Source organism: Amphiura filiformis, chromosome 4, assembly GCF_039555335.1.
Source record: "Amphiura filiformis chromosome 4, Afil_fr2py, whole genome shotgun sequence".
NCBI classification, from domain to species: domain Eukaryota; kingdom Metazoa; phylum Echinodermata; class Ophiuroidea; order Amphilepidida; family Amphiuridae; genus Amphiura; species Amphiura filiformis.
The window spans coordinates 20,750,060-20,762,961 of NC_092631.1; the positions used below are offsets into that span (position 1 = coordinate 20,750,060).

The 12,902-nt window shown below is 36.1% G+C and overlaps 1 protein-coding gene across 1 annotated transcript in view; it reads left to right on the forward strand.

Annotated features, from left to right (window-relative positions):
• The window catches only part of LOC140150670 (protein C-mannosyl-transferase DPY19L1-like), a 65,040-nt gene that overhangs the window by 28,785 nt on the left and 23,353 nt on the right, over window positions 1-12,902 (forward strand). The window contains exons 13-15 of the mRNA XM_072172744.1: window positions 7,232-7,333; window positions 7,787-7,858; window positions 9,107-9,210. Of these exons, the coding sequence (XP_072028845.1) occupies window positions 7,232-7,333; window positions 7,787-7,858; window positions 9,107-9,210 (278 nt within the window). The remainder of the gene's footprint in view (window positions 1-7,231; window positions 7,334-7,786; window positions 7,859-9,106; window positions 9,211-12,902) is intronic.

Consider the following 12,902-nt stretch of genomic DNA (forward strand, 5'->3'; position numbering starts at 1 on the left):
AAGAACAAGTCAATATTTTAGTTCATTTTTTGGTTCCCAATGGTATACTCTAAATTGGAGTGTGTCATCATCCAGAAAGGCAAAGGGGTTTACCACAACTAGCCTAATTGATGCTGTGGGAATACTTGAGGAACCATAACTATTACTGGAAACCCCATTATAGTAGAACATGTAGTGTGAGGTTAAAAGCAGTGCTGGAGGACTCGATTCCTGGACTCGGACTCGAGTAAGGACTTAGAGTCGAGCGGAGTCCTCCTCGAGTCCGGCAAAATTGGGTCTTTTTAGGTCTTTTATTTTCATTCATTTTTTCATTTACCTTAATTTGGTTTCGATGTGGAACCGCATTCAGCAGTCTAGTCCACTGCTTGCAACAATAGCTAATTAAGGCCAGAGTAATGGGAGAGAACATGGACCTTTTCAAGCATCATTATTTCTGAATTGTATGTCCAAAGTCCAAAAATATACATTTTTGGAAAAGGAAATGAGTCAAGGAATCCCATGGTGACGTCAGATTTTTCAGAAATCTCAAGTTTTTGAAAAAATCACAAAATTTCACTTTTTTGCACCAATTTTTTGGGACAACTTAAAAAAAAAATCAGTTAGCTTTTCATGGCGAAGAGACATGAACTTAGGGAAGGTTTTTTTAATTTTTTTGAAATTCGTCTCTTTTTTCGAAATATTAAAAAAAACATGTGAAAAAAGCAATTTTGTCACTCTATTAAGCTAAAAATGTATATTTTTGTTTAAAACAAAACAAATATACAAAAAAATGAGAAAACCTTCCCTAGATTTTGATGCGCTCTAAACGATAGTGCAAAAAGTTTACCTTTTGTTTGTATATTTTTCAAGTTATCTTGTCACAAAGATTGTGCAATATTGTCAAAAGTGAACTCTGAGAAATCGATGTTTTAAAGTAAAAAAAAAGTCTAAATTACAATGTATACACAAAACGTCCTTATATTTTATAACGGTAAGGCTTTCACGCTTGTAAAAGCTGTATCTGGTGCATGGTCTAAATATGCGGCATTTTTTTGCACCAACGATTCTATAATGTCTGCTTTTAGTGCGCCAAAATTCAAAATAATTTTAAAAATCTGTGGCATTTTGACTGCAAATTTTTGTTTTGTTTACACCACATTTGCTGGCATTAACAACATGCAGGATACGCCTTGACTGCGTTGGACATACGTGCAGTGTTGCGCCGTGTCACGCGACACGAATCGCAATTGTATTTTATCAGTTTCAAGTGAAAGAGTACATCTTAGTGTTGATAAATATCAAAAAATTTCAAATTCGGGCGTGGACAAATGTGTCTCACCTTATTCTGGCCTTAAATTGATTTATCAGTTATTTTACCTGCTAATTTGTGGGACTGTACCACTAATGAGAGTTGTTACAATTGCTATCAGCTTTCTTAGCCCCAATGAATCAACGCCATTGGGCTCTCGAAAATTATGCACACACCACACCCATTTAGTGCACACAGGTGCTTTTTTACATGCCCTGTGAAATGGTAAAATGGTAAGTCGTCCAACATGCCTTGGGTGCAATACTGTAAAATGTTTATGTAGAAATCCAACGATTATAATTAAAATCCGTTTAGGACATAGCCCCCCTGCATAGGCCTATCTGAAAGCAATCTTACTCTGTGGTTGTACTATTATTTACAAACTGAATTTATTGCATGCAAAATTACTTTCATTAATCATCAAGCTAAAGAAGTAGTTTATTGCTATTGCTAATATTGTTTTGACACGACTGCACATGCCCCCCCCCCCAATCGATTTGAAAACTTAGAAAATCCATAGGAAAAGAAGCAGAAAAATGGTGTCTCCCAATCAGGCCAGTGCCCTAACTATCACGGTTGGTGCCCCCCCCATAGGATGACTCACGCTATGCCACTGAAGCAACAGACTGTTTTTGTTAGACGCAAGTCTAGCAAGTACATGGAATATATAACACTGCATACGTACAGCCAGAACCACCACCCCTACCTTCCTTATCACCTGAAGTTTGACATCACACTTTGATTGTCATACTGCATCTTTTGATGCTTTAAAACACAAGCATGCTGTACATGTACATGACACGCAAGCTGTGCATACACGAAAGTCGGTTGTTATTTTGGCAGAGTAATGTCTGACCACCTCAGGTATAGTCACCTGAGGTGGAAAGTTGCATGACCATAATCCATGTCTGCATAATAGCTACATGTATACGGTATATAACTCAACATGACTGAACATGGACACAGTTTTTAGAGTATTTTTGTTTCTTGTACATACAAAGGCTGAACATGGACACAGCTTTAGAGTCAGTCCATGTTTCTTTATATACAAAGGCTGAACATGGCTTTATTGGCTTATCCTTCACTTTTAAGCAATTGATAAACAATTTTAATTTTTTTGCATTTTCGCTGGGATCACTGAAAGGGCCTGTCTGTATTGATATACAGCGCTTCTTTAATTTTAAGCTATTAGGAGAATTCAAAGAGAAGCCAGATTACATGGACGGCCATTTACACCCATTTTTTTGGTCAATTTCTAATAAAAGGAAGTCGCTAAATCTTGTCCAGAAGCAGGCTCCAAGATGCTTTCACTTTCAGCTCTGATTTATTCGTACATTGATCGGGTACATATTGCCATTAAACCATCTGACGTTCATTTTTGCAAAACTATTCAATCACTATGGAAATAACAAAAAAAATGGTCGCTTGCTCGGCCGTTGAGGTCAATAACCTTATGGGTCAAGTCACAGCAACGCGTCAAATGCAAGCGGTGTCCAACACGCACGGTGTGTGGCGAGTCACGCACCTGCGGCGTACACGGCTCCCCAGACAAACAAGTACTAAGCCATTTCAGGGGATCATTGGGTGTAAGCTGATGAAAAGGGGGATGGGGGTGACACTTTTCAGAGGGAATGGGGGAGCCGACTTTAGTAGAACTACTTGAAAGTCCACATTTTGGAAATTCTGCGGCCCCCGCAAATAAATCCTGGCTATAATGTAGGCCTAGCAATTAACAACACGGGCTCGCTTAAAATGTTTTGCTGCAACTTTTAAACATGTTTTATACCATTATAACCCGAAATTTAAAATTTTCTAGCAACCTCTTCTAACAAAATGTTTTAGGTTTGTTGGGATAAATTTCAAATCAACCATTTTGTCACAAGCTGTTTCAAAAGGAACCTGAGGGTTTAAGTGAGTAACAACATTATCACAGGTCTGGATATTCACTTAAAGGTTAGCTTCTTTAATATGACAGGAGCTAACATATGATTATCAAGCTAACATGATCATTACTATACTGGATGAATAATTTACACCAAGACACCATGATTATCATCACCGCTTACTCATGTTTACTAACCACCCCGTTTACTAACCGCTCCCTTTACTCAACTAGCGGGCACTCTGCGCAAAGTGCGGGTCTCCGCTAGTTAGAAATATAGAAAAGCATATAAGAAATTATAAGATGAAGGGAACCATTACATTAAGTTGAATTGGTTATAAGACTAGTTAGTTAAGGCAGTGTTCACAATCTTCCCAAAATTAACAGCCAAAGGTGTGAACAAAATATTTTTGGGTGGAAAATGCTGAAATTGAAGATTTAAAAATGTGTCATTTCTATGGTGAAACTCTCTACAGTTTCTGATTTTGCAATCTTGCTTTTGGCCGACAAAAATTTGAACAAGATATTTTAAAATGCTCATTGTACTCTTAAAAGCCAAATTAAGTTCACATCTTTTGTTTATTAAAATCAATATGTTATCCTTTTAAATAATATAAGTTTAATCCAGTCATTCAAAATTGACATTTGGTTTACAAAAAATGATAAAAACAGTGATGCAAACAACAATGTACATTGAATTAAAATTTGCCAGGCATATAGCAAAATAATCAAGAGATACCATATTTTGCAACCATGAGTGACACACAAACATGGTGGAATCTGAGTAGTTTGGTTCTACCTGTAATCAATGCAGAAACACCTGCTTATAAAAATACAGTCTGCTTTGTTTCATAATGTAAACAGCAGGGGCTTGGTTGGGAGAAAAGTAAAACTTTACACCAATAGAAATTGATCTCTGAAATCATATGAATGTAACTTGTGGATTTGCCATGTCAGTTGTTCATTTGGGGGGCAGCAAACACAGTTTTACAATAATACCTGTATCAAAAACAATATTTTGTGTTCATCAGTAATGATATAAAGACTCACTGGTAGAACAAAAAGGAAAGCAATTATGTGTATGCATTATTTCAGTTAGTTGGGATAAAGGAAAAATTTGCACACATGTAAAAGGCAAGTATTTTGGGTTTTCAATAATTACTGAAATCATTGAAATGTTCATCCTCAATTTCATAATAACTAAGGCAGAGTCCCTCAACCTCTCCCGACGCAGCTGTCACACATGATGGAAGACAAAATGTAGTAACCATGTATAGATTTTTAAGTTCTGGGAACATCAACAATTAGTTGGGAATGTACAAGAGGCTCAGTTTGCAACCCCTTTGGTATTTAATGACACCTATTTGGTTCTCTTAAATGCATTCAGCCTGGGTATCACAAATTTAGGCACTTTCTCATGCCCACACACCAAGGTAAAATTAAAAATATCATGCCAAGGTAATGATATCACACACCATATAATAAAATCTCACACATCGCCAAAATATAATCAGAGACAATGTTTTGTGTCTCTTCCTCACTCCCCCAATTCTTTTTTAGATATTCGAGCGCGCCAGGCGTAAAAATAAATAATAATTTTATTTGGCAAACACTATTTCATTCCCGGTATTTTGACGATGTGGACAGCCCTACAAAGATTGATAGCATTACAGCTCATTACCTGCTGTTGATTTTAAAAAGTGTCACAATACATGAACCATTTTAACATAAATTTTACAATTTGATTTTGAACCCGTCCAAATTGATGACACCCAGATTCAAACTCTACGACTCGAGAGCCCTTGAAGTTTTTGTATATTGTGCATGCGAACACTGGGTTGTGTGGTTTGTAGCATCCCGGATCTCCCATCTTCCCTGCCATTTGGACTAAAATTATTAAATATTTCATTTATGTTACAACAACTTTATGTATATTGGCCTACTTCAAATATCCATAGAGCTTCCCATGGGTCCCCAGACCCCCACATTCACAAGTGAAATTACAATATCAAATGTATTTTTTTAATACCAACAAGTTTCAATAGCCTACATTTAACTATTTCTGAGATATTAACAAAATAACTAAGTATTCGTAGGTAACTTTTGGTAGCCAAATGTTGCCTAAAAATACAATTTGACATCATGACCCTATTGTGAAACACCGCCATTCATGCCAATGCCCATATCGGTACATAAAGAAGGCCCATACGTTCGCTATCTAATCATATGTCAATGAAAGTTGTAAATTCATATACATGCCTGCCATGCAAAACTGAATACGGCTTAATTGTTAAAAAATATGTACTGAAATAGACGGTCTGCTCATTTAAAAGAAAAATCAGATTCGAGAAAGATTTGAAGGGGATAAATACTTGGATTTACCAGCTGTCATGTGTGCTTCATTTTAGATTTTTACTATATCGACCAGCAAACCATTAGGTTTTTTTGTTGTTGTTGGGGGTTTTTTTTGCAATTTTTTGTTCAAAATGGTTCTTCAACTGAAAGAGGAACTCAATATTAATGGAAACCTTCACATGTAGTACATTTTTGGGCTAAAATTAGGCATTTTTGTGGAACCATGTACTGGTATGTACTACCAAAGGATATTTTGAAAATAATTGAAAATATTTTTAGGTCCAGAATCACTATTTTAGTAATTTTGTGATTACATACAGATGATAAGGTCAGGAATTTAACCTACATTCCATGTACGCTAATCAAGGACTGTTTTTTTTTTGCAAGTCCAAAACATTAGGGTTGCATTCGAATACCAACATCCAACGGTACATGGCACGCATGCTGGTTGCTGGGGCTGGTTGTTGATGATTTCAATGCTCACACAGATGCATATTAAGCAGTGTTTGAAGAATTGTACAGCGAATTTTAATCCATTCCACTGGATGACTTTGTAACTGAAATTTCTTTATTAGACTCAATATTAGGGAATTGTGTAAAGTGTGAAGAAACTGTCAAAAAACTTTTCAGAATTTATCAAAAATTCAGAAAAAAAAAACTTTTTGGAATTTCCAAAATTAGGGTTGGTATTCTTTTGTAAAGTAAAAAACTTTTTCCAGATTTTCACAATTAGGGTAAGGTTGGAAGAGGACAAACAAACAATTTCTGCTGCAGGATTGATATTTATTGGGCCTATTTATAAATTAATGCAGGTAAAATTAAGGAAGGAAATCAAAATGCACATAAAATTGTTTTTTTTAATGCAATTTTATCATGCCTATTCACCAATTAATGGTAGACAATGTCACAATAATAAAATATTCATTATTCAATTTAATTGCAATGTTAGAATTGGCCATTGATGCAGGTTTGACACCAGATCACCACTTTAGCGCCACTAACACCATGTGGGAGAATAACCCGACGCCAAATCAGCGCCAATGACGCCAAAAATATCTCATGATGCCAAAACGGCGTTACTGGCGCCAAAATGGATCCAGTGACGCCAAAATGGATCCAGTGACGCCAAGTTGGCGCCAGTGACACCAAAATGGATCCAGTGACTCCAAGTGACGCTAAACGGCGCCTTTTGACGCCATATGGCGCCTTTCGACGCCAAAATTGGGAAAACGGCGCCACTTGGCTTCTCCTAGTGAAAGCGCCCTCCCGTAAAAATCCCATCAGCAAATAAGAAGAAGGACCCTTAATTCTTGTTGGGAATTTCAGAGGAGGAGCTCTCTCAGTTGCACATGAAATTTACCCCAAAGCAAAGGAGCCTATGTGCGCCATAAGGCAAAGGAGCCTATGTGCGGCAGTTGTTATATTACATAACCCTAACACCCAGAGGGTTTTTTTGCTATCGGAAGGGAGAGAACAAACGAAAAAAGGAAAAAGAATACACTTGGCACACCTGGGATTCGACCCTCAGACCATCGCATGCCAGAGAGTAGATCACAGATTTATAGCTGCGGGGGTGTCGCTGGCCCAGCCAGCTTTTCCGTGGGTATATATGACTGCATCATCGCATCATGTGGCATGCAATGTTGGATTGGGTAGTGCACTAGGGTTAATGATCTTCTGATATGTTTTTTTTTGTTCCGATACAGGCTCACATATCGAATCTATTCCGCTCCAAGTTTTCTGATTTCCGTGATTTTCACACCATGTTGTATATTTGTGCCAAAGAATTTGACTTCATAGAGAGTGAGGTAAGTTGTCACAATATTCAATATTCAATTCATCATGAAGGTGAGGTCAAGCAGGGGTGTGTACATGAAAGTACTTTGTTATAAGCTAACCCCTCCTCCTCCTCCTCCTCGGAATAGAAGTACTAAATGTAGACAATTCCAACATAAAAGATCAACTTTTACCAATAATTTAACTAGTTTTTTACAAATGAAATCAAACCTTTTGACCCACCCCACGAAAAGGACTTTTGTTAAAAGGACGTCATCAAAATTGTTTTGTTCCCTTACCGAAGGAGTTGGTATCAACATTGTGTAACTTCAGCTGATAAGAATTACCTGTAATGATCAAATTGGCCTATCTAGTTACATGCATATCATTTATCTTACAGATAAATTCAACATTTGATTGAATGTGATCACAGGTCACATTCAGCATTCCATAATATGTTCATTGTTTTTTCTGTTTCCTTTCAGACTCCAATACGTTTTCTGAAAACGCTTCTGCTGCCAGCATCAGTCATAGCACTTGGTGGAGTTGTAGTACATGTAAGTTGAAATAATTAAGTTCTGAGCTTGGCTGTGAATTCCAAACACAGCCTTAAGTCAATTGGGCCATTCCACTTGAAAGCCATACACCCCCTGTGCATGACATGACCTTAATCCCACACAAGGACATGACCTTAACCCCACACAAGGAGTGTGAATTTCAAATAGGGTTATGTGATTGGGTGACTCCATTTGAAATCTACACCCCCTGTGTGGGAGATTAAGGTAATATCTTCTATAGAGGGTGTTTGGATTTCAAATGGAACAGCACATTACACTTCAGATCTGGTTATTTAGTTAAAGCTGAGTACTAAAATGAAAGGTGTTTACTTCAGATTGACAACAGAGGGGGTAGTCTCATAGCTGTAAGCAACAAAAGTACTCAACCAAGAGCTACAGGTGTGTCAAAGGAATGGACTCAAATTAGTGAGTTCAAAACAAGCAATTGAAGATATGTGTTTTGATAAATGCCTTTCTCTGGGGCAAAGAGAGGGTGGGGATAATATGTGATCCAATCAAGCAAAGTGAGTCGGAAGTCAGCAATATTGATTTTGAGATATAGCCAATAATAGTATTCAACTTCCTTTGTATTTTATTGTTCTGAGCAATGATGCTAAAATGGCCATATTTTTGTAACCGTAAGTCTAATTATGATGGGGTTTTCACCAAAATATAGCTATGAAAATGGCTTATGTAATGAAATTGAAAACTGAATTTTGATTGTGATGATATCAGACTCATTTAGCTGGTAGCAAGCATTGGGCTAACAAAGTTTGAAGGGGTAAATTTCACTAAGCACACTGTTTATTTTGTGTAAATTGTGCAATGTTCCCACCAGGCCGTTGCAACTCATATACCAGCGCAATGCAAAAAAGTGGGGACACCGTTGGCTTCCCCGTGTATTATTCGCCGGTGCCATTATCACGTGACTGAAGAAAAATGCTGCTGCCACCACAGAATTAGAGACAGAGAACCGGGACTCAACCGCCCTCGTACATTATGAATATATGAATATATAATTACAGAAAAATGCTACTGCCACCAACGATAGCTAGCGATATAGGCTACGTAAATCGTGTATTTTTATAAGGACTTATTTTTTGTCACTGTCCTCACGTCGGTGAACAGAGTTGCAAGTCCATTGCACTATGTGCTCTATTATTCGTCCATGTTCCCACTAAGTTGGGTCATTTGTCCACCTATAGCATTAGTAATAAAATATAATTGTTTGATTCTGTACCCATATAGTTATGTAGACTTGAATACAATGCATGGAAAGCAGGTCATGATGAGACAGAGGAGAATGCTCATGAAGGGAAGAATGGCTCTAACCATGAAGAGAACAATGCAATGTGAGTTATACTTTAGTACAATATACCTAGTTTATCAAGGTAAAGTGGACATTATTTGGTCAAACATACATAAATTAATAAAGATTTTAACTTCAACACTACATTATTTTTTTACTCACTTGCTAGGTCGACTAGCATATTCAGCAGATGGTAATGCTGTGATGATATCTTATCTACAATCGGGACAGTCCTTTTATTACAAGATGTCATCACAGCATCACCATCCGGCGAAAACGTTCAAGCATTCCAATTGAGCGAAAAAATAGTGTAGTGTTGCACTCTTTAATCATTTTATCTACCACTACATATGAATATCCACTCGTGTATATGGCTCAAAATAAGCTAAGGTGTCATAAAAGTGTAACACACAATTATTTTTCCAGCTCTTTTCTTTTGGTCTCCAACCAGGTTTAAATTATAGTATGGACATATATCGTTCATAATACACTAAAAGAAAGATAAGTTATAGACCATTTACTTCACAAATTTAATTTTCTAGCCCTTGCGTACGTTATATTTGACAGACACAATTTTGATGATTTTCTGCAATCAAATAAAAATTTATAAAGTATTACATAAGGTATTTTGTGGTTATTTAGGTGTAGGACCTACAGCAACTGATTGTGGAAAAAAATGTGTCCAAATATTACAATAAGGAGGATAAATTGTTATAAATAAAATATGTGTGTCTGTCAAGCCATAACATACGCAAGATGTCTGTCAAATGTAACATACAGAATAATAATTTGGCAAAAAAACAGTAGTTCAAGATGGGAAATTGAATAAAGATCACATGCAGTTTATAAATCACATGTTTTAAAACACTTTTATAAACTCTAAACTATCATCATAATGTGAACATCAAGTGATTTTTAATTTTTAAAAAGCGTATTATGTATGTTACTTTTGACAGACACATACAAATCTTATGTATGTTACTTGCGTACAAATGTTTGACAGACAACACTTAACAATGGATTGTGTCATCAAAAAGCTTCTCCTCACAAAGTGATAGTGCCACAAAGCTAGGTGGAGCTAAATGCTATGTCATGTAGCATAATTAGCTGTATCACCCTAGTTTAGCAGGAATTACAGCACCGTCTTGCGTATGTTACTATTTGACAGACATTTCAAGAAAAATTTTAAAATTGTTATATGTTCAAAAAAGATGGCAGCCACTTACAAATTGATTATAATATGGAGAAATGAAGTTATTTACAATAGATTTACCCTTTAGTTTATGCTTCAAGTCTTTGTTTATAAAAAACTGAGGGACTTCAAAATCAATCAAAAGTTTGACAGACAATAGTAACATACGCAAGGCAAACTTTTAAATCCTTTTTTTGATCTGTTAACTTATAATTCATAATGCCTCTTTCTGTTTTTTTGATTGGTTTACTGCACCATTTTGGGAAACAGGTCACATGAATTTCTATAAGGATCCATAAAAAAATTAAAAGCTGTTGAAAAAAGGCGTCTCTTGGCATGTTACAAATAAAAGTGTAAAAATAGGCATTTTTACAGCTATTTTTTTTTTTTTTTTATTATTTAGAGTGAAAGGATTTTACTTAAATTGTGTATGCTATGTCTTTACTACCTAAACTTGCCACTAAACTAGCAAATATTCCATTTCTATAATTATTATTTTTAAAAAAAGATGTCAAAATATATGGCTATAATATGACACCTTAGCATATTTTGAGCCATATATATAAATCATATTTATTTGTGACCAAATTAAGGATAATGTCCAGAAAAAAATAATTTTCAGACTTCAGCTTCATAATAAAGCACTTTGAATCATGCTTTAATTTGATATTTGATGCAAATGCCATCAAAATTTGACATAAAAACCCCAAATTATAGTTGAAAACATTGGGTAGTTTAACAATGAAAAATAAATTCAATGATTAATCAGGTCATAACACAAAAACATCATTGGAGATAGTTCCCCATTGTACATGATTGGGTCACAGTTGTGTTTAAGTTTGCAAATTTAAGTATTGTTTGCAATTGAAGATACTATAGAAAAACGATTTAATTTGTGTACATCGTGGAACATTCAACTACGCTTGTTACTCCACGACTGATGATGCTAATACACAAGCATACAACTCTACTCTATGCGTCCATATAGCGAGGTTATCTGCGTACAACAGCTTACTACGCACAGCCACGCAAAGAGTATGTTCCACGATGTACAGGAATTAAATAATTTTTCTATAGTTCTAAAAAGGGGGTTAAGTCACATTGAGTGTATTTCGAAAAAAATGACAAAGATTATTATGTCCATGTAGTTTCAATACAAGGAGGCAGTTATGTCAATGCAGTTTCTATATATGCTTTAGCGCATTATATCACTATGAAACTTGCACAGAGGGTGTAGATAACCCCTTGTAGCTGAAATGGACACTAGCTCCATTTTCATAGGCATAGATTCCAAGGGGATTTACCTCCCCCCCCCCAATATTTTGCCAAGGGGGTGGTCCATACAATCATCCCCCAATGTTGACGGCTGTATGTGGGTTTCTGACCAAATTAACCTCATATTTGGCCATTTTAGCCCCACAGTGCAAATTTTTCAAGCTTTGTGCTTAATTTATTCCACTTGTACACCATATTTCAACAGTTTAGCTTCAAAATGGCAAAATTTTTCGCGCATTTGTTCCATAATCTTAATTTTGGAGCCAAAAGGTGCTGGATTCAGTATACACCAGGCACAAAAAGAAACTCGTCAGTTATATTCATCCTTGCTGTTCAACAACCTGATAATTTTGGATTATTCTGAAATATACATTTTGTTAATTGGACTTTTCTTTCTCATTTGACACCCTGTTCGTGAACATTGAGCAAGAATTGACCAAGATATGCGCCTCCAAACTCTCAAACCCCAAAATAAAAGTTGCAATTTTAACAATTCAATTGTGCCTGTTACACTGTGTGCTTTATTGATTGGCCCGTGGTGCTTGTGTGCAATACAACGATGCGTTCCCATTGAAAATCGTTGAAAATGCAACTTTTGATTTTGGGGTTTGAGGCTTTGAGGTGCATATATCTTGGTAAATTCTTGTTTGTTTTTCACGAACAGGGTGTCAAATGAGAAAGCAAAGTCCAATTAACAAAATGTATATTTCAGAATAATCCAAAATTATCAAGTTATTGAAAAGCAAGGATGAATATAACTGACGAGTTTCTTTTTGTGCCTGGTGTACTTCGAGAATTTTTTCCAGCCTCATCCCCCCCCCCCAATGTCAAAAAGAAATCTACGCCACTGTCCATTTTCATAATTTTGTGATTTAACCCTCTTTTAAAAACTAGCATCAATTATAATAGTTATAATTAATAGCTACCGTATGAGGTTGTTTATCTAGAATGGTGCGGGAGCATGGTTGTAGATCAAAACAATTTTCACAGTTGCAGTATCAAGTCAGTAATTACAGCGTACCATGGGATCTGCTAACAATTGGTACTAAGTTACCATATTGTTTGTAATAAACGCTCCCCCCTCTAATAAACGCCCCCTCCAATTTTTCTGTGAAACATTTCCATGCCATATCGTGTATGTAAGCTTAAATCTTGCATCAGTCAGTCACTAATTCCATGCACTTACAGGAGTAATTTTGTTGTGAATCCCTCCTTTTAATAGGAGCACCATCGGGAAATTGAACCCGAATTTTAAGCTTTTTTCACTG